Consider the following 26,274-nt stretch of genomic DNA (forward strand, 5'->3'; position numbering starts at 1 on the left):
AAAGGGCCAAACAAAGCAACATTCTGGAATTCCTATTTTTGAAGATTGTTAGAGAAGCAGGAACGAGGAACGAGCACTGCTGATTTGTTCTCTATACTGTACCTATCTTTATCGCAGTCGTGCTTTACTGCGAATAAAATGTAGAAAATAAATCAATTTAAGAATGTTGGCTCTGTAGTTAGAACAGCCGAAAATCACTGACAAACTCCCTTCACACAAACCAGGGGTGACTGGAAGGCCTTCTGGCATTAAAAAGGACAACTCCACTTATGCCTTCTGGAACAGAGTGAGACCCGAGTCCACGTGGCACATGAGCACCAACTGGACACATGTGTAAAGGAAAGCAGTGCAAGATACATTCACTTATGAAGGAGCTACAGAGGACACTTTTTAACCCTGAAATAAACAGAGAACTGGAATCTGGCGTTTTTCCTTCATTGAGGTATTTACTCAAGGACAGCAGTGCCTATGCACATTTGATGAAGAAGCAAAGCAAGCGTGTGTCCAGTACCCAACGCAGGGAGGCCGCTCTTGTGCAAATATTATTCTTGCATTCCTGCCAAGCCTGCTGGCTGCCTGCATTGACGAGCGCAGAAGAGTCGTCCGCATTCATTCATGGGCCCGGATAGGGCTTCTGTGTGCCAGGTTCCACCCGTATCCACGCTCTCCGTCCTGCCTTGAACTTGCCCACCCAGTCCGGTGCCAAGCCCGGCAGCTACCACCATGCCAGCACTTACAGGGGTCAATGCCGGCCTAAGCGTCATTATAGCTCCTAGCCACGCATTTGATTTGGAGGGAAAGCAAAACACAAGGTTTGTTTACACCGCGCAGTGTATAACAACTAGAACGGGTCTGCACTGAACTGTTCCTAGCATAAGAGGAATCATTTAGTACAGAGGTGTCCAAAATAGGTCCAGGAGGGACAGGTTTATACCAGGTTTCTAGGATATGCACACATGATAAATTTACATAAAATTGTATTTAAATGGTACGCATTTAAATGGCCGTAGTTATCCTGCAGATAAGGCATGGATCTGGCTGTTCTGCAATGTTTTACACCCTTTATTTGGCAGCTATAGCTGCGGTCAGTCTGGTTCTAGCTTTGCCAGAGAGAACCAGAGATGTCCCATATTAGTGTGAGTTGCGCATCTGGCACCTAATCTGAAATTAGAGAAAAAAAGGAGAAATCAATATTTCATGGACTTCTGACAAGGGACAAAAGGGCATCATTTCCTTTAGCAAAGAAAACTTACACTTCGGCTACGAAAAAGAAACTTCTGAGTCATAGGCAAGATTCCCTAACCTGCACATTTCATTGTAGTTTCGATGGAAGGGTGAGCAGCCATGACAACGCGGGCCTTACCCCGCGCTGCCATTACGACGCTGCTTTTACAAGGCAAGTCGTTACAAAGACTTGTGCTGGAGGGCACTGTTGGAAAAGGAATAGTTTAATTTTCTACTCCAACACCTTCCCTACTGTAACGTGGGCAGGAGTTGAAATAGAAAATGAAACTATTCCACTATCCAGCGCCTACAGCGCAAGTCGTTGTAACAACTTGCGTTGTAAAAGCAGTGTCGTAATGGCAGCGCGGGGTAAAAGCCCGCGTTGTCATGTCATACATCCGATGGAAGTAACGGGTACCCCAATTCCAGCATGTATAATTGCTAAAAGATATTTTATTACTAAATCTCGTATTTCACTGAACAAAAATTGTGCCTGCTACTCAGTCTGGATTCTTGTTATTCCCCCCCCCCCCCCCCCCCCCCCACTGCTTCGTTTCATTTATATTGTAGCAGTGTAGAGGGCTCCCTGCCAGCCCATGGGATTGTCACACTGCTTCACGAAAAGGACACATGGCCACCTCCAGGGGGCAGCAGATATCACCCCACACCCTCCCCACTTCTCTGTTTCATGAGACCAAGAAAGTAGAAATGCATTGAGAAAGAGGAAAAACAGAAAGGAAGGAATGATCATGCACACACAAGGTTAGTCCACACATGTTATTTGATTGGCCAACCACTATCAGTGACTGAAGACAATGCCATGAACTTTTTTTACTAGGAAAGGAAGCCGTTAATGTGCTCAAGGCCTTGAATATCTTATGACAATGAAACTCCATAACCGTGAGTAGACAGCTGAAAAACAACACCGTCAGGAGCAGCGCTCACCTGCAGGGGAAACATTTCAAAGCGGCAACAGCTACTAATGAAGCAGAGGGACCCTTACCGTGCGCCCACGATGAGCTGGTTCCTGTTGACGTCCAGGGCCAGTTGGGAAAAGTCATGTACACCAGGAAATGTGAAGTTTGACACCCAGGGCTTCAGCTCTGCGGAAGGAAAGGAACATGCGTTCAGGGGGGCGCTTGGGCAAACTAATTAGCACAGACAAATTTACAGAGAATATACAGACCCACCTCAGGAAAAATGACAACAAATCAATGTCGGTTTACAAAGGGCTAATGTTGTCCTCTGAAGCCCCTGAGATGTGTCAAGTTCAAACTTGTTAGATTGGATTGCATTCACCACGCTTGAATTTAGCAGGCCTGACGGGAGGACATGTCAGGGGCTGGCACTCCTGTGAATGTAATCTGTTCTGATCACCTGTCGGAGCGATGTGTGCACGCCCTGCCTACTGCGCATCCTTTACGCTCAGATGGCGAACAAATTAGGCACATTCCTTGCTTTGGCGTCTGGCCATTGACAGCCCTTTGTATGACATCCCTGTTGTGATGGGGATGGATGCAGGTAAGGTTGAGTGACAGTTTTCAAAAGGTAGATGTATCATTTACTTTCTGCCCCTCAGGTTGTGGCTGCTTACGCTATACTGTTACAGGGGCTTAAGAGCCTTCCTTTCATTCTGTTCCCATCAGATCCTCTCCCAGCAGCACAGCACAGACAGTGCTCTGGAATATTGAGTAGAAGAATATCATAGCACACTAATATAGTAGACAAAAGATCGAAAAGTAAGTGGTATAGAGAAGTATTTATTTACAATTTTTAACTCCACATCTATGCACAGTGACTATATATATATATGCATATATATGTATATATATGCATATATATATATATATATATATATATATATATATATATATATATATATATATATATATATATATATATATAAATAACCAAACAGCAAGGGTCCTTCCAGGATCGGCTCCCAATGTCAGGTGGTGCGTGAACCGGCGAACCCAAAACCAGTCAACATTTTTCAGATCCAAGAAGTTGCGCGAAAGCAAGCGCACACTCAGAGGTTTACAATTGCTGCAAAACTAGGTTTATTCTTTAGAACCGCTATGCGTTTCGACACAAGCCTGTGTCTTGATCACACTAGACACAGGCTTGTGTCGAAACGCGTAGCGGTTCTAAAGAATAAACCTAGTTTTTCAGCAATTGTAAACCTCTGAGTGTGCGTTTGCTTTCGCGCAACTTCTTGGATATATATATATATATATATATATATATATATATATATACACACCTACTGGCGTTCGCAAGTAGGTAGTTATAGTTAGGACCTAATTTCCATAGGATAAGTGTTTTTTGACTTGCCTAGATCTTTGGCACCGGTTGATGAATCTTTACCAACTTTTCCAAACAAAGTGTCAACGTAGGTCTTGCTGTGCACGGAGTTTCAGGGTGATCCGCAAGTGGGGGGCAGGGATAAAAGTAGGTAAAAAAGCTGTGTTTCCTATGTTAATTCCCATGGAGATTTTAGACATGACTACAGCCCGAACTGCTGGAAGGAATCACACCAAATTTGGCAGAAAGATAGCTTTTGGTCCAGAAAGCGCACTTTTCATTATTTGGTGTAAATCCATTCACTTGTTTGAGATAATAAGAAAATCCTAATTTGTATATCTAAGGTTGCAACTAATTTGCGACGGTTTGAAAATTTACGAGCCAATAGGAATACCGTGATCGGCTGAACGCAACCTGAGCAGAAAGTTGCGTCTGCCATTTTAAGTAATGGTACCCAGTCCCTGAAGGAGAGAGTAAAAATGAAGTGGTATAAGGGGTCAGGGTAGCGGTACATTGACCCATGGGCGGCATATAGGGGTTTTTGTGGGACCTCATGTGTAAATCACGTCGGAAATTAGTTTTTTTCCTTGTGCGATTTTTGTGAATGCATCGAAACAGCCAGCACCGCCCCCCATGTAACTTCACAATGAATTCGCAAATACCACGGTCAAAATAAAAATATATAAATCAAATCAAAAAAATATATAATTTCAGATAGTCAGACACTAATGTAGTGATTCAGAGATCTATTCACACTGTAACATCCACTCACAGATCCACTCGGAAAATCATGCACCAACTCCGAGACCCCCTCAGATACTCATACACCCATTCAAAGACCCACTCAGATATTCATGCACTCACTCACAGACCCACTCAGATACTCATGCACCCACACAGACTCACTCAGATGTACACCCACACCCACTCACAGTCCGCTTTGACACTCATACACCCACTCACAGACCCACTCACAGATCCACTCACAGACCCACTCATGCTCACACTCACAGACCGACAAACATGCATGCACACACTGACACACTCAGACTCATCCACCCACTCACAAACACACTTAGAGACTCATGCACCATCTCACACACCCATTCAGTCACATACCCACTCACAAACCTACTCAGAGACTTAAACACCTGCACCTAGTGACAGACCCACTCAGAGACCCATGCACCCACTCAGAGACACTCTGATACACTCATGCACACAGTCACAGACCCACTCAGTGACTCATACGCCTACTCGCCAACCCACTGAGACACTCACACACTCATTCTCAAAGGATACAGGTTACAGCTGGGAAATAACTTTTTTTATACATAAGAAAGTCACTAAAAAACAAAGTTTACAGGAATGTCACAGTTCGGAAATTAAGCATTAAAAGGCCATAAACATTCACACACAAAAAAACAAAGGTTACAGGGACATTGTAGATAGCAATTAACATTACAAATAACCTTTGAAATTCTCAGAAAAAACAAAGGTTACAGTGGCATTATAGTCAGAAAATAGTATTAAAAAATCTTTAGAAATTCACCGAAAAAAAACAAAGGTTACAGTGGCATTATAGTTAGGTTTGGATTTCACTCATACAAACCCAGTGAAATTCAGCAGTTATAGTTACTTGAGCTAACTATAACGCCTGCCACGCAATGCACTGCTTATGACCTCACATATTACTCCACTCATGACATGGTCAGTGACATCACTCATCACATCACTGATGACATCACTGCAACATCATCCATAGAACCACTCACATCCCTATACAACCTCTCATACACCCACTCACACACCCACACAACCACTCACAGACCCATACAAGTACTTACACAACCACTCACTCACCCATACAGCTACTCATAAAACCAGTCACTCACCTATACAGCCACTCACACAGCCACACACTCACCCATACAGCTACTCATAAACCCAGTTATTCACCTATACAGCCACTCACATACCCACTCACTAACCCATATAGCCTCCAACACAGCCACTAACTGATCTATACAAGCTACTCATACTCTCACTTATACACCCAAACAACCACACACCCACTGACACACTCATACAGCAACTCACTCACACACTGATACATCCAGTAACACAGCCAGTCACATAATATGTGTTAGAAGTTGTATAACTCATTAGTAGTACACCTAGTATACTAATTTAACTTAGTATATAGGTCTAACAATCAAACTCTTAGAACATACACTCACTGGATGATATCATCAATGATGTCAACTTTAATATAAGCTTTATTTGGTTATTTGAATAAAAACCATAAAAGTAAGATAGCAGAAAGTAAGCAATACAGGAACACAAATCAGTACGGAGTATATCAATCATACACAAGGGGAAAAAAACTAAGTTAAAAACGCAATCACAAGTTTTCCTCAATCTCATGCCAGCTTTATAAAACAGACCACATTTAAAACAACTTCTTTTGAAAGCCTTTGTAGGTACAAAATGGCAAGTCATACTTGGGAGAAAGTAATTCTTTTTAGAAATGGAATAATGTACATATTCCTAGGGATCTCATAAAACTTGCAGAACGTTATAAAATGCAAGGTGTTCTGTGGAGACAAATTGTCACAGCCACAGGACTCAAGTGTTTAGTCCCTAATAGCCCCAGAGGGAATGCTAGTAAAAAGTGGAAGAGGTCTAGCCTGAATCTGGATAGCAGAAAACGATCATACCTGCTTTTTACCTTTAAGAGATATGGCTCAGTGATTGGAACAGATTTCCACAGGAGGTCGACACACACACAAGGTTTCAGTAGAGCTCCCTCTTCTCTGACCATGTAATAAGTGAAGTAATATGTGAGGTTATAAGCAATCCATTGCTGGTTTTGTATGAGGGAAATCTAAGCCTAACTATAATGCCTCTGTAACCTTTGTTTTTTTCAGTGAATTTCAATTTTTTTAAAATTATGTTTCCCAACTATAACGTCCCTGTAAATTTCGATTTTTTCAGTGAATGTCTATGTTTTTTTTACAATTCTATTTCCTAACTATAATGTCCCTGTACCCTTTGGTTTTTTTAAGTGAAGTGGTAAGTTTTTTTAAATCGTATTTCCTAACTGTAACCACTAACTTGTGGCACTGAGTGTGTGAGTGAGTGAATGAATGTCTCAGAGGGTGTATGAGTGTCTGTGTAGGTTTGTAAGTGGGTGTGAGAGTATGAGTATAAGTTGGTATATGAGTGTCTGAGTGGGTCTGTCAGTGGAAGTGAGAGTCTCTGAGAGGGTCTGTGAGTAGGTGCACGAGTCTCTGAGTAGATCTGTAAGTGGGTCTTAGAGAGTATGAATGAGGTTTTAATTTTATTTCCTAACCGTAACCTTTGAGATTGAGTGTGTGAGTGAGTGCATTAGAGTCTCAATGGGTGTGTGAATGACTTAGTGGGCCTGGGAGTGGCTGTATAAGTGTCTCACTGGGTGTGTGAGTGTCTGAGTGAGACTGTGAGAGGGTGTGAGTGGGTTTGCGAGTGCCTTCATGTGTGTGTGTGAGCCAGTCTGTGAGTGCACAAGGGTCTGAGTGGGTATGCGAGTGGTTCTGTGAATGAGGTAATCAGTGATGTCATGAGTGATGCCACTGAACATGACATGAGTGACGTAATATGTGAGAATAGAAGCAGTGCATTGCAGGGACGTAAGTTATAGTTAGCTCAGGTAACTATAACTGCTGAATTTCACTGATTTTGTACAAGTGAAATCTAAGCCTCACTATAAAGTCCCCGTACAACAACTCTGTAACCTTTGTTTTTTTCAGTGAATTTCTAAGGTTTTGGTTTTTAATGTATTGCCCAACTATAACGTCCCTGTAACCTTTGTTCTTTTTAAGTGAGTTTCTAAGGTTTTTTACATTTTATTTCCTAACTGTAACTTGTAATCATTGAGAGTGAGTGTGTGAGTGAGTGCACGAGTGTCTTAGGGGATGTGTCAGTGGGTGTGTGTTAGTGCATGAATGTCTCAATAGCTGTGTGAGTAACTGAGTGGGCCTGAGAGTGGCTGCATAAGTTTCTCGCTGGGTGAGTGATTGGGGGTATAAGTGTGATTAAGTGGGTGCATGAGTGTCTGAATGGGTCTGTAAATGGGTGCATGCATGTCTGAGTGGGCCTTTGAGTGGGTGCATGAGTGTCAGTGGGTGTTGCAATGGGTGCATTAGTGTATGAGTGAGTATCTCATTGGGGGTGTGAGAGTGTGAGTGGGTTTTCGAGTACTTCCATAGGTGTATGAGTCAGTCTATAAGTAAGTAAAAGAGTGTCTGAGTTGGTCTGTGAGCGAATGGATGAGTCAGAGTGGATGGGTGAGTGGGTCTGTGAGTCTGAATGGGTTTGTTTGTGGGTGTGTGAATCTCAGTGGGTCTGTAACTGGGTGTGTGAGTTTCTAATTGGGTCTGTGAGTGGGTGCATGAGTCACTGAGTAGGTCTGTGTGGTGAATGCATGAGTTTCTCAGTGGTTCCGTGATTGGGCAAGTGAGTGGGTCTGTGAGGGGTGCATGCATCTTTAAGTGGGTCTGTGAGTGGTGTGTGAGTGTCTGAGTGGGTGTGTGAGTGGGTGCATTGGTGTGTGAGTGGGTGCATGAGTGTGTGAGTGGGTGCATGGGTCTGTGAGTGGGTGCATGAGTCTGTGAGTGGGTGCATGAGTCTGTGAGTGGGTGTACGAGTGTCTCATTCGGTCTGTGAGTGGGTGCTTGAGTCTGAGTGGGTGCATGAGTCTGTGAGTAGGTGTGTAAGTGTGTGTTTGTCTGAGAGCTCTCTGTCTTGAGTTCATCTGCTCTGGTTTGCCTTTTCTGCCCTCTGTTTTGCCTTTCCTTGAAGTGTTGGCAGCCAATCAGAGCTCTTCAGATCGATGCAGATCTATGCACAAGCTTATCATTAATTGCGAAGTCATTGCGATGGTAGATACACAAATTTGGATTTCCTTTGATTTCTCAACAACTACTGAACAGATTTACAATAAATAATTGAAAGTGAGATCAGCGAAACCAAACCTACCTTTCTGCTAAATTCAGTGTAATTCTGTCCAGTGGTTCAGGCTGTAGTCGTGTTCAAAGCTATGATGGGAATTAACATGGGAAACACAGTTTTTTTTTTACCACCCGCCTTTTTCTCAACCCCCACTTGATGTATCATCCTGAAACTTTCCATGCACAACAAGACATACCTTGACAATTTTGTGGAAAATTTCATGAAAAGTAGTCAAACGGCACCAAAGATAAAGGCAAGTAACAAAATACCTTTCCTATGGAAACTTGGTCCTAACTATAACTACTAAGTAATGCTGACTGCCAGTGAGTAATATGTTTATGTGGATTACACACCCCACAAAGACAATCTCATTCACCCAAAGACGCCGGTGCCATCAACGGGATGTGAAACCCATAATTATGTATTTTCACCAAAGAAATCCATTGAGGCACTCCTCCGTAGTGTATAATCGGTGCTTATTACGATATCTGCGATAAAACGTATCAGCTATTCGAATATTCTGTATTCAGGATTCCAACCCATAGGACCTCTGAACCCCCTTCACTAAATGACCATGTTCTGAAAAAATGACTTCAAATTCATTTCCTGGTGCGTGCACCCAGTTTAGTGACAGCCTTCTTACCTCAGGGACACAAATAATCATTGACATATATTTCAAGAAAAATGCCACTATGCTTACATGACCTAAAAGTTGTCAGGACATCAAAGTTTGAAACTTTTCCCCTTTTGTAGCGTGAGTAAAAAAATATATCAGCAGCAGTTTTCGATGGGTTTCCAGTACCACGGTTCTAGTACAGCATATCACAAAAGCGAAGTACTTGTTTTAGATCCTTAAAAGGCTGAAATGGAAGAAAGTAACTATTAGGCTCGTTTTTAGGTCGAGCCTGGAAATACGCATCTGAAGGATGTGTCCAGGTGGAGAACTATAGCTAGCTGACTCGGGGGAATAAAGGACAAGAAACTGCCACGAGCTTCTCTTCGGCTGGATTACACTGCGTGCACGCGCACCCACATTCACGCATGCGCACATCACAGCCACACGCATACACAGCCACACGCATACACAGGCACACCCCCCCGCCCCGCCCCGCCCCTACACACACACTAGCGCACCTACACGCACACACAGAGACCCCCCACACACACACCAGCACACCTACACTCACGCACGCACGCACACATACAAAGACCCCCCTTCCCCCGCCGCCGCCGCCGCCATCGCACACACACACACACACTGCATACACACACGCTCACACACAGGTGCCAAGCCCCACTTACCGCCTCAGCCGCCTCTCCTGACTTCTGCTGCCATCCACTCTGTGGGCGCGGGCTTCTCGCAAAGTCGGAAGTCCCGCCCCACGACTGCCGTGAGCGTGCACATCCCAAGACCGGAAGTTCGGGAGAGTGCACGCTCGCGGCTTGTTTTCAAATTAGGATCTGTCAGACTTGTGTAAACTGAGGCAACAAGGTTCATCTGCACAGTGTCCGGGCAGACAGGGAGAACTCTGGAGGGCCAGTCCTCTCGGCGCGTGCCCGGTAAGAAGAGCTCCTTCACGGATTCACTACACTTGTGTCACCCTCGGCCACGTTGCTGAATTGGGGAAGGGTTTGCACGGAGTCTTTCCCGGGCTGGCGGGACACTTATGTTTCCTGCGGTGTAGCATTGCTTCTGTCTTTCATTTATACTTTTAAACGCTGGGCTTCCTTTCCTAACGCGCTCTTTTCACAGTTTTCACACCCACCCAAATGCGCTGTTGTTTCTACGGCGCATTTGTCTTACTTAAGTTGCTACAGGCCGGGGCACTCGATAAGCGTGGAATGAAGTCCCTAAGTTATGTAACTAGATCAACAAAGGCAATGCTTGTTTTCTACGGAAGATAACGGCGTCTTTTTCCATTTACTTGCACTCTTTTTCATTACGATTGGCATTTAATGTGAAGGTGAGCCACAAAAACATCCTCTTTTAGGTACATTTACATGCCTTTGTGAATCAGAACCAAAGCTTCCAACTCCCTATTAGTGAAAGTGCAAAGAAGGCAGAGTCCTTTCTATTTGTACTAACTGAATATGAACATTCCCTGACTATGTTATTCCAATTTTAGATGTTTTGGAGCCAACTCACAAAGACTTATATAAGTTTATGTAAAAGAGCACTACAGAAATACTACTGTACAAACTCCAACATGTATGCTAATCAGTGGGTTCCCCTAGCCGCATGGTATCCCTGCCTAACCACAGGTTTAAACCTGAGCATGGTTAACCACATTTCATCCTGATAAGATTTATCTTGTCATGTTTCTCCTGTGAACCCCTCAGTTCTGCTGTTCTTATAACATCATTAAGCGCCGACGAACGTCCTTTGTGCGTCTTGTGCTATTCAGTTTGTGGTGTGATCTGTGTAGATGGAAAGTACAATATGAACTCAAAACCAGTAACTATGGAATATTGTTATGTGTAGCGTATATGTAGTTGCCATGACTGTTTGTTGATGTAATCTAAACGTTTCATAACGGAGTTTGTAGTTCATCATTTCGTATATATTGCATGCCCTAACATTATGCTATCAATAAATGTTTAGTGGCGCCAGACATCGCTTTTTGGTACTATTTTTACACTTGCTATATTCGGAACAACTTGCCATATGAGTTTGTGTGAGTGAAATGATAAAACGAACTACTTTTTCCGAACTTCACGTTTAAGTTTGGAGACAAAATTAGTGTGCACATGCCTTGTTTAAATATATATTACTCTAATTTGCCTTGTTTTATACCTGGCTTCTCTATATCCAATCTCTTCTGCCTGAGTGTCCTCATTTGCTATAAAATGAACCACTTAAACCGTGAAACACTGTTTTACAAAATAATAACAATAATAAAACGGAACGTAAACATGAATAGTTGCTTTGAAGGGGAATGTGTGAAATCACAACACTGAACTCCTGAAAAGGATTCAGTAGATGGCATTTGATGACGGAGCAGTGTGCCTCCTGGCTTGTCCGTGCTGTGTTTTAGATGAAGATTGGGCATGAACAGCAGGGAATCTAACACCTCGAAGTGCTGGCCCCTCGGGAGGTGTTTAGACTGAGATGATGCAGACCTTTAACTTCATGACACGAAACACCCACTGTTAAAATAAAAGGAGAAAAGTATCTCCTTTCTCTGATCCAAGGTGTCATTCCTACACTATATATTTTATTTAAACAACATGCTTTAAAATAAGCTGTGGGCATATAAAAATGTTCTCTCTATAAATATTTAAGGTTCATAAAATAAACATAAAATAAGTTTATAGACAGTGAACAAGTAATAATACCAAAAAGTGAAATACAAACATCAGTCAGATCAGATCAAAATTAGCTTTATTCGGTTAAAATTTAAAACCATCAAAGCACAGGACAATATTTCATAATGTAAACAATCTCATTACAAGGCACAATATGATGTTTACGACATATTACAAGATATACAACACTTGGCATATAAATATACAATTTAAAACGTTTGTTGCCTTTCAAGGGCTCCTTATAAAATCCAGTAGTTCATCATATAAGTCGTCACACCACAAATTCCTATCAAAATCACAACAGATAAAAGGGACGGGGACGGTTGCAAATTATGACTGTACTTTGTTTCTTCGCCTAATGGCCCCGGTGAAGTAACTGGCTACCCCAAAGCACACCACTGATGATCCAAGCATTTGCAAGTAGGCCAACGCTGGTCTAACTTGCTCGAAGTTACAGCCCCTTAACAATGGCAAAATACATTTCTTGCGCAGGGTAACATAAAAATCGCAGAAGAAAACCATATGTAGCGTAATCTGCTCAGAATCTATCTATCGATCGCTCTCACTCTGTCTATCTATCTATCACCCTCACTCTATCTATCCCCATCCCTCTATCTATCTATCGCCCTCACTCTATCTATCGCCCCACCACAGCATCACTCAGGGGCACCACAGCATCACTCAGGGGCACCACAGCATCACTCAGGGGCACCACAGCAACACTCAGGGGCACCACAACATCACTATGCGCTACCACAGCATCACTGAACGCCACAGCATCACTCCTCGCCACAACAACATCACTCGGCGCCACCACAGCATCAGTCTGTGCAACCACTCAACAACTTGTTCAAAAATGTTTCAAGCTTTATTACAAATGTCACAAAAAGATGTTAATATTTCACTTCTGTTCTTGGATTTTCGTCACAATAAAATACACTGAACATAATCTTCACAAAAGTTATTTACAAATGTTTAAGCTATTGCTATTATAAATTACAATAACTTTTATTTAAGTATTGATCATTTAAAAAAATTTAAAGCCATTTTTATTTGTAGTATCAATACATCTAAGTCACGTAAATACAAAACATGTTGCATTACAAATGCTATAGGTGTCACATTTGCAAAAGTTAAAAGTATTGGCATTATAAACACAGGTGAGCCCTACTTAAGGCGAGCTAGGTAGTAGCTCGACCTGGAGAAAGGGAGCAGCACGCACGCGCGCTACTCTGCTGAAATTACCATTCTTAGCGCTGCCATAACTTTTAAAAAATCGCTTTTTGCAGTTTAATTTCTAAATTGTTTTTACCTTGTTTTTAGCACGACCTCTGTGTGCCCTCTCACTTGCACCCTAAATTGGGCCCCCCACCGCGCTTTTCGCGGAGCTATCTCATTTTCTTCTCAGCCTTCGTGTTTGGCGCTGGGCGCCATCTTGGGGGTGGTGTGGAGCGAGTGTGCCACTTGTGGGAGCGCTCTAGCGCTCATTTACAACACAGGTGAGCCCTACTTAAGGCGAGCTAGGTAGTAGCTCGACCTGGAGAAAGGGAGCAGCACGCACGCGCGCTACTCTGCTGAAATTACCATTCTTAGCGCTGCCATAACTTTTAAAAAATCGCTTTTTGCAGTTTAATTTCTAAATTGTTTTTACCTTGTTTTTAGCACGACCTCTGTGTGCCCTCTCACTTGCACCCTAAATTGGGCCCCCCACCGCGCTTTTCGCGGAGCTATCTCATTTTCTTCTCAGCCTTCGTGTTTGGCGCTGGGCGCCATCTTGGGGGTGGTGTGGAGCGAGTGTGCCACTTGTGGGAGCGCTCTAGCGCTCATTTACAACACAGGTGAGCCCTACTTAAGGCGAGCTAGGTAGTAGCTCGACCTGGAGAAAGGGAGCAGCACGCACGCGCGCTACTCTGCTGAAATTACCATTCTTAGCGCTGCCATAACTTTTAAAAAATCGCTTTTTGCAGTTTAATTTCTAAATTGTTTTTACCTTGTTTTTAGCACGACCTCTGTGTGCCCTCTCACTTGCACCCTAAATTGGGCCCCCCACCGCGCTTTTCGCGGAGCTATCTCATTTTCTTCTCAGCCTTCGTGTTTGGCGCTGGGCGCCATCTTGGGGGTGGTGTGGAGCGAGTGTGCCACTTGTGGGAGCGCTCTAGCGCTCATTTACAACACAGGTGAGCCCTACTTAAAGCTCGCCTCCTGCGCGCAGCGGTGACGCGCAGCGGGAGCGCCGGACTCTCGCCGGAGTCAAGCCAGAGTCCTGCCCGTCTGCGCCCGTCAGCGTCCCGGAGGCGGGCGGAGCGGCGGGGGGGACTCTACCACCAGGGATGTGTCCCCCAGGGACCTCTCTTCTGCGCTATTCCCCTAGCGAACTTCGCTCATTTCTACCTCATGGTGATGGGTGTCGTACGGTATTCCCTGGTCGCTACCATGGGAAATCCCGTTGCCCGGGTTGTGGCTGGCGCCCGACCCGCTCGCTCTTCTCACGGCCCAGCAACAACGTCTCTAGAATGGGCTTTGGGTGCATGCTTTTGAACACCAGGTCTGCCTGCAAACATGCGCAGGACATCTATGAGCTTCTAGATGTAGATAAACCACTATGCCTTATGCTCACCGAGACTTGGTGGGGTGACTTCTCTAATACTGACGTCGCCCTGGCAATCCCGCCCGATTACAACATCTTTAGAAAGGACAGAACCAACGGAAGGGGAGGTGGAGTAGCGCTAGTGGTACGGAAGGGAACCCCTTGTGAGATCCTTCCAGCCTTTGACATCCGAGGTTCAGAAACCCTAGCCTTTTCCATCACTCTGTCGCCCCATCAATCCTTTAAGGGATTGCTTGTATACAGGCCACCTGGTTCTCCCGGCACCTTCTTTGAAGACCTGGATATGGTACTGGTGGAGCTGGCCCTGAAAGCCGAACATTTCATCGTAGCTGGTGATTTTAACTTCCGGATGGATGATTCATCCGATCCGGCAGCCGCTAAACTTTCGGAGGCGCTGACCCCGCTGGGGCTCACCCCCTATTTTCAGGAGCCTACGCATGAGAAGGGGCATACCCTTGACCAGGTCTTCTCGTCTGTTCCCCTTGAGGATATAGAGATCACTCCTGTCCTGTGGTCGGACCACTTTCTTGCAAAATTTGTCATCAAGGGCATAGTTAAATCTGTGCCTTTCCCGGTACACCAACAGGGTCGTGTCCACAGGGCTTTCCATCGTGTTACCCCGGAGATGTTGGCCCAGGCAGCTGAGGCCCATCCCTGCCTTTTTGTGGGTGATCTAGACAGGGATCTACAGACCATGCAAGACTGGCTATTGGATAGGCTAAACGATCTTGCCCCGGAAGTAACATCTCGCCCGACACCGAAACGGGTCTCTGCACCTTGGTTTACCGCTGCACTGTCGGCTACGCGGCAGCAGTGCAAGGTAGCCGAAAGAGCCTGGCGGGCGCAATATGACACTGGCGCCAAGTTGACATACAAAACGGCGGTTAAGGCTTATCACCGGGATATCCGTTTGGAAAAAAGAGCCTATCTAGCAAGGAGGATTGATGCTGCGTCCAACTCTTGCAAGGAGATTTTCTCCATTGTAAGAGAATTCACCACACCTTGGTCCAACACCTCGAACCAAAAACCATCTAGCTCCTGGGCCACGGACCTTGCTGTTTTTTTTACAAGCAAGATCCAACGCATTCAGGAGTCATTCCGGGCACCAGTGTCTGCGGGCCAGACTGAACCTGACATTACCACACTGCCACAGGCTGGGCCAGGGGCGACGTTGAGTGTGTTTCCTCCTATCTCTGCTCCGGACTCTCTGGCTCTTATGGGCAATTTAAAATCGGGCTCTCCTCTTGACCCATGCCCTGCCAAATTTCTGGCGAAAGTCGCGGAGGTGATCAACCCGTTGGCTAATCCGCTTTTAAATCTTTCGCTGAGGCTCGGCGTGGTCCCGCAGGCCTGGAAGCAGGCGATGGTGATTCCATTGCTTAAAAAATCTGGCCTAGATCCGAAGGCCCCGGTTAATTATAGGCCCATTTCTTTGCTGCCGGCCCTCACGAAGATTCTGGAAAAGCACGTCCAAGGCGTGCTCTCCAACTTTCTTGAATCTCATGAGATTCTGCACGCCACCCAATCGGGCTTTCGTCCCCATCTCAGTACTGAGACAGCGCTCCTGGAGGTCTCGGAAACCATTAAAGGGGTTCTGGACTCGGGGGGCAAAGTCATGCTGGTGATGTTAGATCTGTCGGCGGCGTTCGACACCGTTCCCCATGATGGTCTTCTCGCCAGACTTTTCGAGATTGGCCTACGGGGGACGGTGCTCGACTGGTTTTCTTCTTTCCTAGCCGGCCGCCGGCAGTCGATCTGGGCCCCGCCGGATTCCGCCGCGATGCCGCCTCTGGGAGTCGGGGTCCCTCAGGGTTCTATTTTGAGCCCGACCCTCTTTAACATCATTATGACCCCATTGGCGGCGCTGGTGGAGTCGCATGGTGCCCAGATCGTATCCTATGCGGATGACACCCAGCTCCTCTTCTCTTGTAAGAGAGGAGGCGACTTTGATGGGGAGAGCATTCGGGATTGCCTTGGGGCTGTTTTTCACTGGTTCCATCTAAACAGCCTTAAGTGCAATTCCGACAAGTCCGAAGTTCTTTTCTTTGGGTGCGATACAGAACCAGACTGGCAGACCTGGTGGCCTCGGGATATGTTCCCTCCGTCCTGCTCCTCTCAGGTCGCTAAGAATCTGGGGGTGAAGATGGATAACAGGCTTTCCTTAAAATCCCAGATCCTGGGGGTGTCGGGCATGTGCTTTGGCATCCTCAGGATGTTGCGGAGGTTTCTTCCTCTGTTATCCGTGGAACATAGGACGCTGACTGTCCAGGCTCTGATCGGGTCCAGGTTGGATTATTCCAACGTTCTTTACCTGGGCCTCCCAGAGTACTTGTTGCAGCGGCTACAAGTGGCACAGAATGCCGCTGCCAGGGCTGTCTTTGGCCTTAGCAGGCGTTCCAGGGCCTCGGGTTTGTTGGCAACGTTACACTGGCTTCCTATCCGCAAGAGGATTGCCTTTAAGGCGCTGACCTTGGCCTATAAAGCCCTTCACAAGGAGGGAGCCAAGTACCTCCAAAAGAGACTGGTCTTTTATCATCCGACCAGGTCTCTAAGGTCGGAAGCCTTGCACCTTGCAGTTGTTCCCCGGGTAAAGAAAGCGCGCCTTGGAGGCCGCTCTTTCGGACTGCTGGCATCTCAGCTCTGGAACTCTTTACCACTGGCCCTACGGGGAGCGACCAGCCTACTGGCTTTCAGGAAGGGCCTCAAAACGTGGCTGTTTACTCAGTAGCCGGTCTCCCGCTAACTTCCGGCCTATTCTTCTGTTAGTTTTTATCTTGGTGTTATGTTTTTTATGTGTGGCAGCATTGTTTCTTTCTCCATTAAAGCGCCGGGACACTCTTTTTGAGTAGCCGTGCGCTATAGAAATCAATAAATAACATAACATAACATAACATAACATAAATGACAAAGCTATTAATTTCGCTATTTTCAAAACCAACACATAAATAAAAAATGTGTCATTTACAATACCAATAGCTCAAACTTTCCTAATGCGAGACCTATTGCATTGCAAATGCTTGTTTATTTTTAGGTCTGGATTAACAGCACAGATGTCTGTTGACATACTATTAACAATGCTTTAAAGTACATACAGTGTGATTTAGCTCCACCCGGAGGAGTAATACTCTTCTAGGTAATACACCACATGCTATTGGATGTTGGTTTCGCTAAGCGGATAGGTTCAAAGCCAGTCCAAGCCCTTATGAAAATATATAATGCAAAGTGTGTCCCCATGGTGCTATACGGGAGTGAGGTATGGGGCTACACAGATGCTAGTGAAATACAAGTAGCAGAGAATATTTTTTAAGAAAATTGCTGTCGCTCCCAGCATCTGCTGCTAACTTTAACACACATGAGGACGTGGGTGTTGGCTACATTCAAGATCAGATTGCTGTGGCCCCATTATTAGGCTGGTTAAGAATCTGGGCGCAGCAATCGCCAAACCTAAATCAATCAATAATTCAGGATTGTAGGTCCCTAGATAGAGCCCTTGATATTCCATGGCTTAGATATATTAAAACGCAAATGGATATCTTGGGCAGTCCCGACCTGTTTACAAATCCGAGGGCACTGAGCAAGGTGGCCATTAAAGCCATAAAATCTCAGTTTCTAAACAGGTCCATGCTAATGAGAGAAGAAGGGGAGCTGGTTAAACCTTCAGTAAGGAGCTTTGTTACACTGAGCACAGGAAGAGGAATACATCCATACTTGACGTATATAAACAAGCCATTCCATTTGTTTGTATTGACAAGATTCAAGTTTAATATGCTTCCATGGCTACTATCTTTTCCAAAAGGTTTCTCCAAGGAGGGGGTTCTTGGGCCCTGCCCCTGTGATAATTTTTCAGAGCAGAACACCTTACATATGATTTTCTTTTGCGATTTTTATGTTTCAATACGCAAGAAATTCTTATTGCCATTGTTAAAGGGTTGTAACTTTGAACGGGTTAGGCCGGCCCTGATGTACTTGCAATGTTTGAGGTCCCCATTGGTATGCTTTGGAGTGGCTAGCTACATCACGGGGGCAATTAGACGAAGAAACAAGATGTAGTTATTATGATATGAACTTCCTACCTCTGTATATGTAGTGACTTTTTGATTAAGAAAAATCTTTTATTGATATGAAACTTTATTATATTATTAGGGAATTTTAGGAACTATACTCAATGGGTGACAACATCTTTTTTAATTATTTATTCGGAGTATTATTCTTGTGGGGCTAAGCGAATTTAAATGGTCTTTTGCATTAATTACTAAACAACGCATACTTGTGTACTGTTAATCAAATTCATCTCACGTATGTAGCGAATTTTAACGCCATGTATTTTGTGTTGTACTGTGCTTTGATGGTTTTAAAATTTTAACCGAATAAAGCTTATTTTGACTTTGACTTTGACTTTGGATGTTTGGTGTATAATTTCGTGCCATATTAAGTGTTTTTATTGCTATGCACGAAGGGTGATTTTAAATCTCGAATATACACCGTACCAACACACATTACATTATTTTTTTAATAGTGGCACTGTAGACAGAATTCTTTTTTTCTTTCACCTCTACAAGCGTTTTCAAATGTTTTAAAAAGACTCAACGTACAAGTCAGACCTATTGATTTTGCCAATACCTGTGGTTCTCAGAAATTCACTTAAATTATTTTTGTTTCTTATTGTAGCAATTATTAACAAGCATTTGCAATGCAATAGGTCTCGCATTAGAGAAAGTTTGAGTTCTTGGCGATGCAAATGAAAAAGTATTAGTACTGCATATTAAATCACATACATTTGACATGCCTGCAAATAAGCCCTAACATTGCACATTAAATATGACATGCCTGTAAAGAAGCACTAACACTGCACATTAAGGGAGTGCAGTGTTAAGTTGGGAATGGATGCATCCAGAATGGGAGGCAGCTGGGTGTGCTTCATGATCTATTGGAGGGAGTGTCTGCTTTGCCTGGGGTTACTGGAGGGCAATTTGACTGGTATACTGGCCATTTTTTGTGTTATTGGTCCAGTAGACAATAAAAACGCTGCATGACCACACTGTGTGATCCTGGGCACACTTTACAAATCCTACCCCCCATCCAGTGGCTGAACTGCATACTTAAAAAACTAATAACTGGGCTTAATTACGGCATCCCTGCAGGCACACCCTGTGTGATCTGGGGCATTTATCACATCTTTAAGTACTTTTAAATACTTGAGCTCCTGATAAACCTTGGACAAATGCTCTTATGCATTTGCCCTACGCAGGTGTTTGCTGCTACGTGCATAATAAAAAATTGTGCAACACACAATTGCAATTTCTGTGCCCCTTCCGCACAAACCGCGCTGTCTCCAGAGCCAAGGGCGGTGTGTTTCTCTGTTCTTATTGGATGGTGGTTGTCCATTTGTTGTTTGTTGTGCTGTGCCCACAGCTCCAGGACATAATGGAGTGTAAGGGAGGTAACCCTGCCTCTGTTATGTGCACGCCTGCCCACCCCGCCCCCAGGTTTGTAGAGGGCAAAGCGAGCAGACTGCAGTTTTCAGACAACAAGAAGCATCTCAGGACAACTCTGATGTGTGTTCCGTTCCTGCTGGCATAATTTCGGATGCCTGTCTGCTGTCAGTTTGGAGTAACATGGAGAGTCAATGTGCAGCATATTTTGTCCCACACTGATTCACTATGAAGTCAATTTGAACACTATTGTGGCTAAACAGCATACCACTTCAGAGTTTCACACGTGGCAGTGCTTTTAATGCATTCTAACTGGTAAGTATTTTATTGAAGTTTTTAAACAGGGTAGCGGAGGGAGGGGGAATTATGTGGCACCTTTTTAATTATGTGGGAATAGCTTCAGCATCTCATAAATACAGTAACACTGATATGACTACCACAACAGCACCCCAAGACAGGGGCACCTCCCTGGTTGTTCCCCATAACGCCAACAAATTTAGCATACAGCAGCAACAGAAACAAAACACTGTCCCAGCCGTGTAATGGACCGCAGTGCAACTTCCTACTTACCCGATGGCCCAAAACATGATTCCACGCCCCGCATACGGAGATGTGCAAATCTAAATATACATGTATATTAGACCCGATAGCTGCCCGAACATGTATACGAAGCGCTCTGACGACTGCCTGATGTAGTAAGCGCTATGCAAACCTGTTGTGGGAGTGACTTGGAGGACTCCAGCCCTGCGCTGGTGACCATCTCTAGTTCCGATTACAACAAGCATAACGTGATTCTGGGCAAATCTCTTAATGTCCCGGCCCTAAACAAAACCAGACATACATGGGCTGATTAGCAGAAGCAGCGGCAGCAATAAGAGTGTGCACATAGGTTGGCTCCTGCCCCTCTCCGTCACGCTAGGGGCGCGGCTTGCTTACAAGCTATTTCACCCTGCGGTTGCGCTTGTTTCGGCGTGCGCCAGGAGCCCGTACCCACCGTGCTTCGTCAGAGGCTCACGCTCCTGGGATCGGCGACCGGGGATGGACACGTAGCCGCTCCCTCCTGCCATGATGCTGGACGGCACGCTGCTTTTGGATCCCCAGCTGCTGCTCGGCTGCTGTTGCTGGTGGGTTCTTTATGTGTGGATGTGCGGCGGCCGCCCGGCTGGAAGACCTGGACACGCGGCGGCGGCGGCCGCCCGGCTGGAAGACCTGGACACGCTGGCCACAGTGGTGCGAGCCTGGTAAGGGGGGGGGTGTTTGCCTGTATGTCTGTGTGCCTGCGTGTGTGTGTGTGCCTGCCTGCCTGCGCGCGTGTGTGTGTGCGTGCCTGTTCACCAACGCGAAAGCGTGCGCGTTCAAGCACCCAAATCCAGCAAAATCGGCAACAGAAGCGCGTGGCACACTAATGTCCCTAATTCCCCCGAGACGGCTGACTAAAGTTGTCGAACTGGAACATCCTATCGGATGCAATTCCAGCTCGACCTAAAAATGGGACAATTATTTATTTTCAGGTGTACACTATGTGATCAGTCATGGTATGCTTTTTGGCCAGAACTGCAGAAGCTACACTTCTTAACCTATTTTACTAGATTAGTGCTTTTCCATTACATCACCACAAGAAGCAGGGTTCCAGCGCAGGCACAGACTTTTCTTGCTATTTCTTACCCACAATCCACTATACTGCTTTGTACCTAACGTGAGCTACTCAGTTTTCATATCTTATTTTAGGCTAAATCTGCATACCCAAGAAAGCTCTAGCACGGATCTGATCTCTCAAACAGACCTTAGATCCTGAACTAAGACAGGACAATGCGTTTTTCAAATTCATGTCCTAGCTTGCTGCCCTAACTTGAGGATTTCACCCACCCTAAGAAATAGACTTCTTTCTGTCCATTTTTCCTGTCAGTGTTTATTTTCGGTCCTCTGAAATAACGGGATAGCTGCATCACTAGTGTGGTCCTTACTTTCATGGCGTGTCCCTTGCTTGGAGTGCCCCATAGCTGGCTTATTCATCCTTAGCATATGTTCTTTGGTGTTCACAGCAGATGGAGTAAGCTGCAGGGGGCTTCCACTACACAGATTAATACTACCGGGAAATCAAATAGTTCACTAAAAAAGTCAAACGTGCATAGACTTTTCATTATCAATAAACATTATTCAGGTATCAAGATTTCTGCAAACGACTGTATCAGGCAGCATAATGGATGGTGGACCTTGTTTGGAAAATGGAATGGGGTCCATTCATCATTATACCTTCTATGCACTGAGCATTTTCTCTTATGGAAATAATCTTTCAAGAATTTGATTCAAAATGCCCACGCGGCAATTTTCTCATATAATTTAATTCTATTAAGGACCTTGGGGCTCCGGTAGTATCTAGTCTTTTCTATGTAGGAATTTCAATTATTTTCCAAGTAAAATAAATATATAAATACCTTCCTAGGACCCCAAACATTTTAAGTGACACAAAATACGGATCACAACTTTATGCTGTTGTGTAGGGCTGGACTCAGTCTTTTTGAGTAACTCCATAAAACAAAACAAAGATTATCTAGCCGAAGAACTGAGGTCTCGACTCCTGGTGAAATTTAAAGCCCAACAAAGTAGTCGATGGGTGGAAGAGAAAGTAATACGTCACAGGGCTTTCCGACAGACCCACAGGTCAATTTACAACACTGAAGGGATGCTGTGTATTTCGCATTCTCCCGGGCAACAACTTTACTTTGTAAGGGATAACTATGGCTGTGAGCTGCCTATCAGGAAATCTTTGAAGGATCCTCTCCTATGCGAGGTAAACTACTTCAAAACCACATCCTCTTGTTGCTATTGCATAATTTGTAAAATACATAGGGCCAGGGGTGCACAGTTGTCCTTCGGAACCACCGGCAGTGCCGCTGAATGCTGGGGTTGCCAATCTAAAGTTGCCTAATCTTGATTCCACCTCTTGCTTCTTTATTCCGCCATCCTGCACTTCCTGTCTCATTATCTCACTCATACATGTTTTTTTGTTTCCTTTTCTCCCTTTGTCATTGTTATTTTATATCCTTCTTTTCCTCCTACTATATCCATTTCCTGTCTTTCTCTCACTTTCTCTGGATCAAAGTCTGTTGATGAAAAATAGGTTCTTAAAAATAAGCACTGGAGCCCACCACCTGCAACTACCAGCACGAATTAAGCAGTTTATTGAGCTGCATGTTCTGTGCAATGTAAATGCAACTCTTCAGCCTTTCCCTTTACTCTCTATGCCTATGTTGACCCCAGGGTTTTCACTAGGAGTTGTGAGGATGACCAGCCAGACTGCTACCTCTTCACAGAAGAGGAACTACACAGGGGAGCAAGCTCAAATATTTAGGAAAGAAAGGGCTACTTACAGCTAATTGGAAAGTAGGGGTAGGATGGTTTTGGGAGGTGGCTTAAGTGGGACGGTGTGACAAAATGGAACAATGATGTTTTCATATTGATGAGGCACTGCAGCTAAAGAAGGCGACTCGATAGGAGTGTTGACCACTCTCTTTAGCAACAAGAGTTCACTCAAGCAAAACAGGTAACTAAACAGGAGAACACTTAATCGTCGTGCAAGTATCAACGACACTGGAGGAAAAGAGAGTACTGGAAAGAAGCCCCAGTGGTACCAGAACTAGAGAAGAGAAGATCAGAAGCTATATTTACTGTTACTGGACCAAGGACAATAGAGTAAAAGAGGTGCTTGTGCAGATGCCCTATAAGCCCCCTACTGTTCCTGGTATGTTACCACAGGTAAAGTAGGGCAGCTTCCAGACCGCTGTCCACCGACCTCAGCAGAAACTGCAGAAGATAAGACGCTGGTCTGAATGGGAAGGTCAGAAGCACTGCAATTCTCTTTGGTCAGAGCGTGGAGGTGGATGTCAGAGCCAGGAGGGGGATGTCAGAGCCAGGAGGGGGATGTCAGAGCCAGGAGGGGGATGTCAGAGCCAGGAGGTGGATGTCAGAGCCAGGAGGGGGATGTCAGAGCCAGGAGGGGGATGTCAGAGCCAGGAGGTGGATGTCAGAGCCAGGAGGTGGATGTCAGAGCGTGGAGGTGGATGTCAGAGCGTGGAGGTGGATGTCAGAGCGTGGAGGTGGATGTCAGAGCGTGAAGGTGGATGTCAGAGCCAGGAGGTGGATGTCAGAGCCAGGAGGTGGATGTCAGAGCCAGGAGGTGGATGTCAGAGCGCGGAGGTGGATGTCAGAGCGCGGAGGTGGATGTCAGAGCGCGGAGGTGGATGTCAGAGCCAGGAGGTGGATGTCAGAGCCAGGAGGTGGATGTCAGAGCGCGGAGGTGGATGTCAGAGCCAGGAGGTGGATGTCAGAGCCAGGAGGTGTGAGGTGTTCTCCCTAACTCTAAGATGGGTTTAGTTGTTCTCTGGAGGGGCGATTGGGGAATGTTTGAAAAATATACAATTGGTCAGTACCTGCATCTTGTACCAGGATTTTATTTCAGATGGTGAACTTCCAATACAAAATGTGCCTAGATATGACTAAGTCATACTTTTTTCTGGAGTGACACAATATGCTTGATGCATCTCGTTGTGTCTGGACGGAGAACAAACATTCTGCTGCACTGCCAGTCAACCTAGTTATACTCAACACCAGAAACTGTCACCTCTAAAGGACCAGGCTCTTGATCTACCGAGTTGAAAGATTATTCTCACTTACAATGCCCAAAATGGTTGTGTTCATGATCAGGTGAGATGTGGACTGGTATTTGAGGCTCGATTCCTCCTTTAAGGGCAGGACCAAGACTGATTTGCATATGGGTGGTTGTATTCTGCAATGCCTCGGTAAAGCTCAAGACACAGATATGCAATGCTTCTGACCAGTCAGGGATAACTGAAGAATTTGCATCCATTGCATTTCTTTCTGTCCAAAGGAAGGGATGTTAGAGCAAGTAGAAGGAAGGTGGTGCCTAGTCTTCAATCTGAATTTTGTAGGTCTTGACAGAAAGCGTTCATACATCCCAAAGTTTAGGAATGGGGGACAGACTCATTTAGATGCATGGTCATTCTCCTTCTATAGATTGTATGTGTAAAGTTTCATAATAGCTACTTGACATTGTGTTACGTTACTAGCTCTTGTATGGTGCTCATATCTCATTGGTGTGGCCTTTCAAGTGCTGTGGGTGTTTATTGTGCGCACAGAGTGTAATGTTGATTTTGTCGTGAAAGCTCCAGTGGTTTAATGGTGGACCACTGGCTAGCTGTGTTATTGGAGCACTTTATGCTTTGTGTACTTATTGGAGTGGATGAACGATGATTATAGTGATTTTACTGTTTTTGTGCTTGTTTGGGAACAGTGGCTACCCATTGCCAAAATACGTGTTCAGTAGAAGAAATGCAAGCATATGGAATTTACTACACTCATTTATTTTTGCTGTCCCATGAAACACCAAGCATTCTTTTAATGATAAAGATAATACAAAGGAGGCGGTCATGAGAGTAAACAATGTCGGTGTAGAGAAATTGATTGAATACGATTGCAATGTGGCCTGTTTGGTTCCCCATAAGTGGCGCTGAAGCAAGTAAATGCCACACAATATGGCAGTAGGGTCCTTCTGTATTGCCCAGCCTAGGTTGCATACTGCCTACTTCCAGTTAAAGGCCCTGTGCTGCACTAACACCACAGTATGTGGTGGCCTTACACTGTCACCCCAAGATAAACTATAAAAGAAAGTCAAACTGCAAAAATTGGCCTGAACATTCCTTAGTGGCTAAGGGAGAGGAAGTACTCACAAACTGATTTTGCCTGGGGCACCGGATATCCTTTTAACAAAGATGTCTGGATAGAGAGCTTCGTTTTAACCCAGCTTGCTTCTTGCCTGAGGGGAAGTACCTCTTCTCATGTCACTCCTCCGCTTTCTCCCTCTCGTTAAGGCAGAGAGTGGAAGGCCCACCTCCAGTTGGTGGTTGTCATTTTGCTAGGATATATTATAGCCTAGGTCTTAAAGATGTGAGAGCAGCATTAAGGTTCTACCTTAAGTAACCAGTAATGCCATTAATAAAGTCCATAACTGTAAGCATAAAATGTTGGTATCTGCATGTATAAAGTCATTTGGTGCCTGCTATTAAAGGCAGAAGGTTACACTGAGGAGTTATGCAGGGCAGCCGTAACACCTCTCAAATTTACCTAGACCGATAGTTTGTTCAGTAGAGTCAAGATCAAAATTCAAACAATACACAAAATAATGGGTTTCGATTTTTTTCACCCCAGCTACAGGCAGGTTTTTACGAATTTGTGCCCCTGGAATTTGCAATTTACTGTGATGGCACTGAGAGCAGAGTACAGCCCTTACATTTGTAGCTGAGAGCAGCCAGTAGTACTCGACGGTTCTTGGGACAGTCTATTCCACAACACTGTCCTCTTTTTAGGTGGAGCCTGGGCAGCGCATTCGCT

At 44.9% G+C, this 26,274-nt stretch overlaps 1 protein-coding gene across 1 annotated transcript in view; it reads right to left on the reverse strand.

Moving 5' to 3' along the window:
- SEMA5B (semaphorin 5B) overlaps window positions 1–26,274 on the reverse strand; it is an 827,217-nt gene that overhangs the window by 443,094 nt on the left and 357,849 nt on the right. The window contains exon 4 of the mRNA XM_078682030.1: window positions 2,228–2,327. Coding sequence (XP_078538156.1) covers window positions 2,228–2,327 — 100 coding nt within the window. The remainder of the gene's footprint in view (window positions 1–2,227; window positions 2,328–26,274) is intronic.

This window comes from Lissotriton helveticus, chromosome 3_1 (genome assembly GCF_964261635.1).
Source record: "Lissotriton helveticus chromosome 3_1, aLisHel1.1, whole genome shotgun sequence".
NCBI lineage: Eukaryota > Metazoa > Chordata > Amphibia > Caudata > Salamandridae > Lissotriton > Lissotriton helveticus.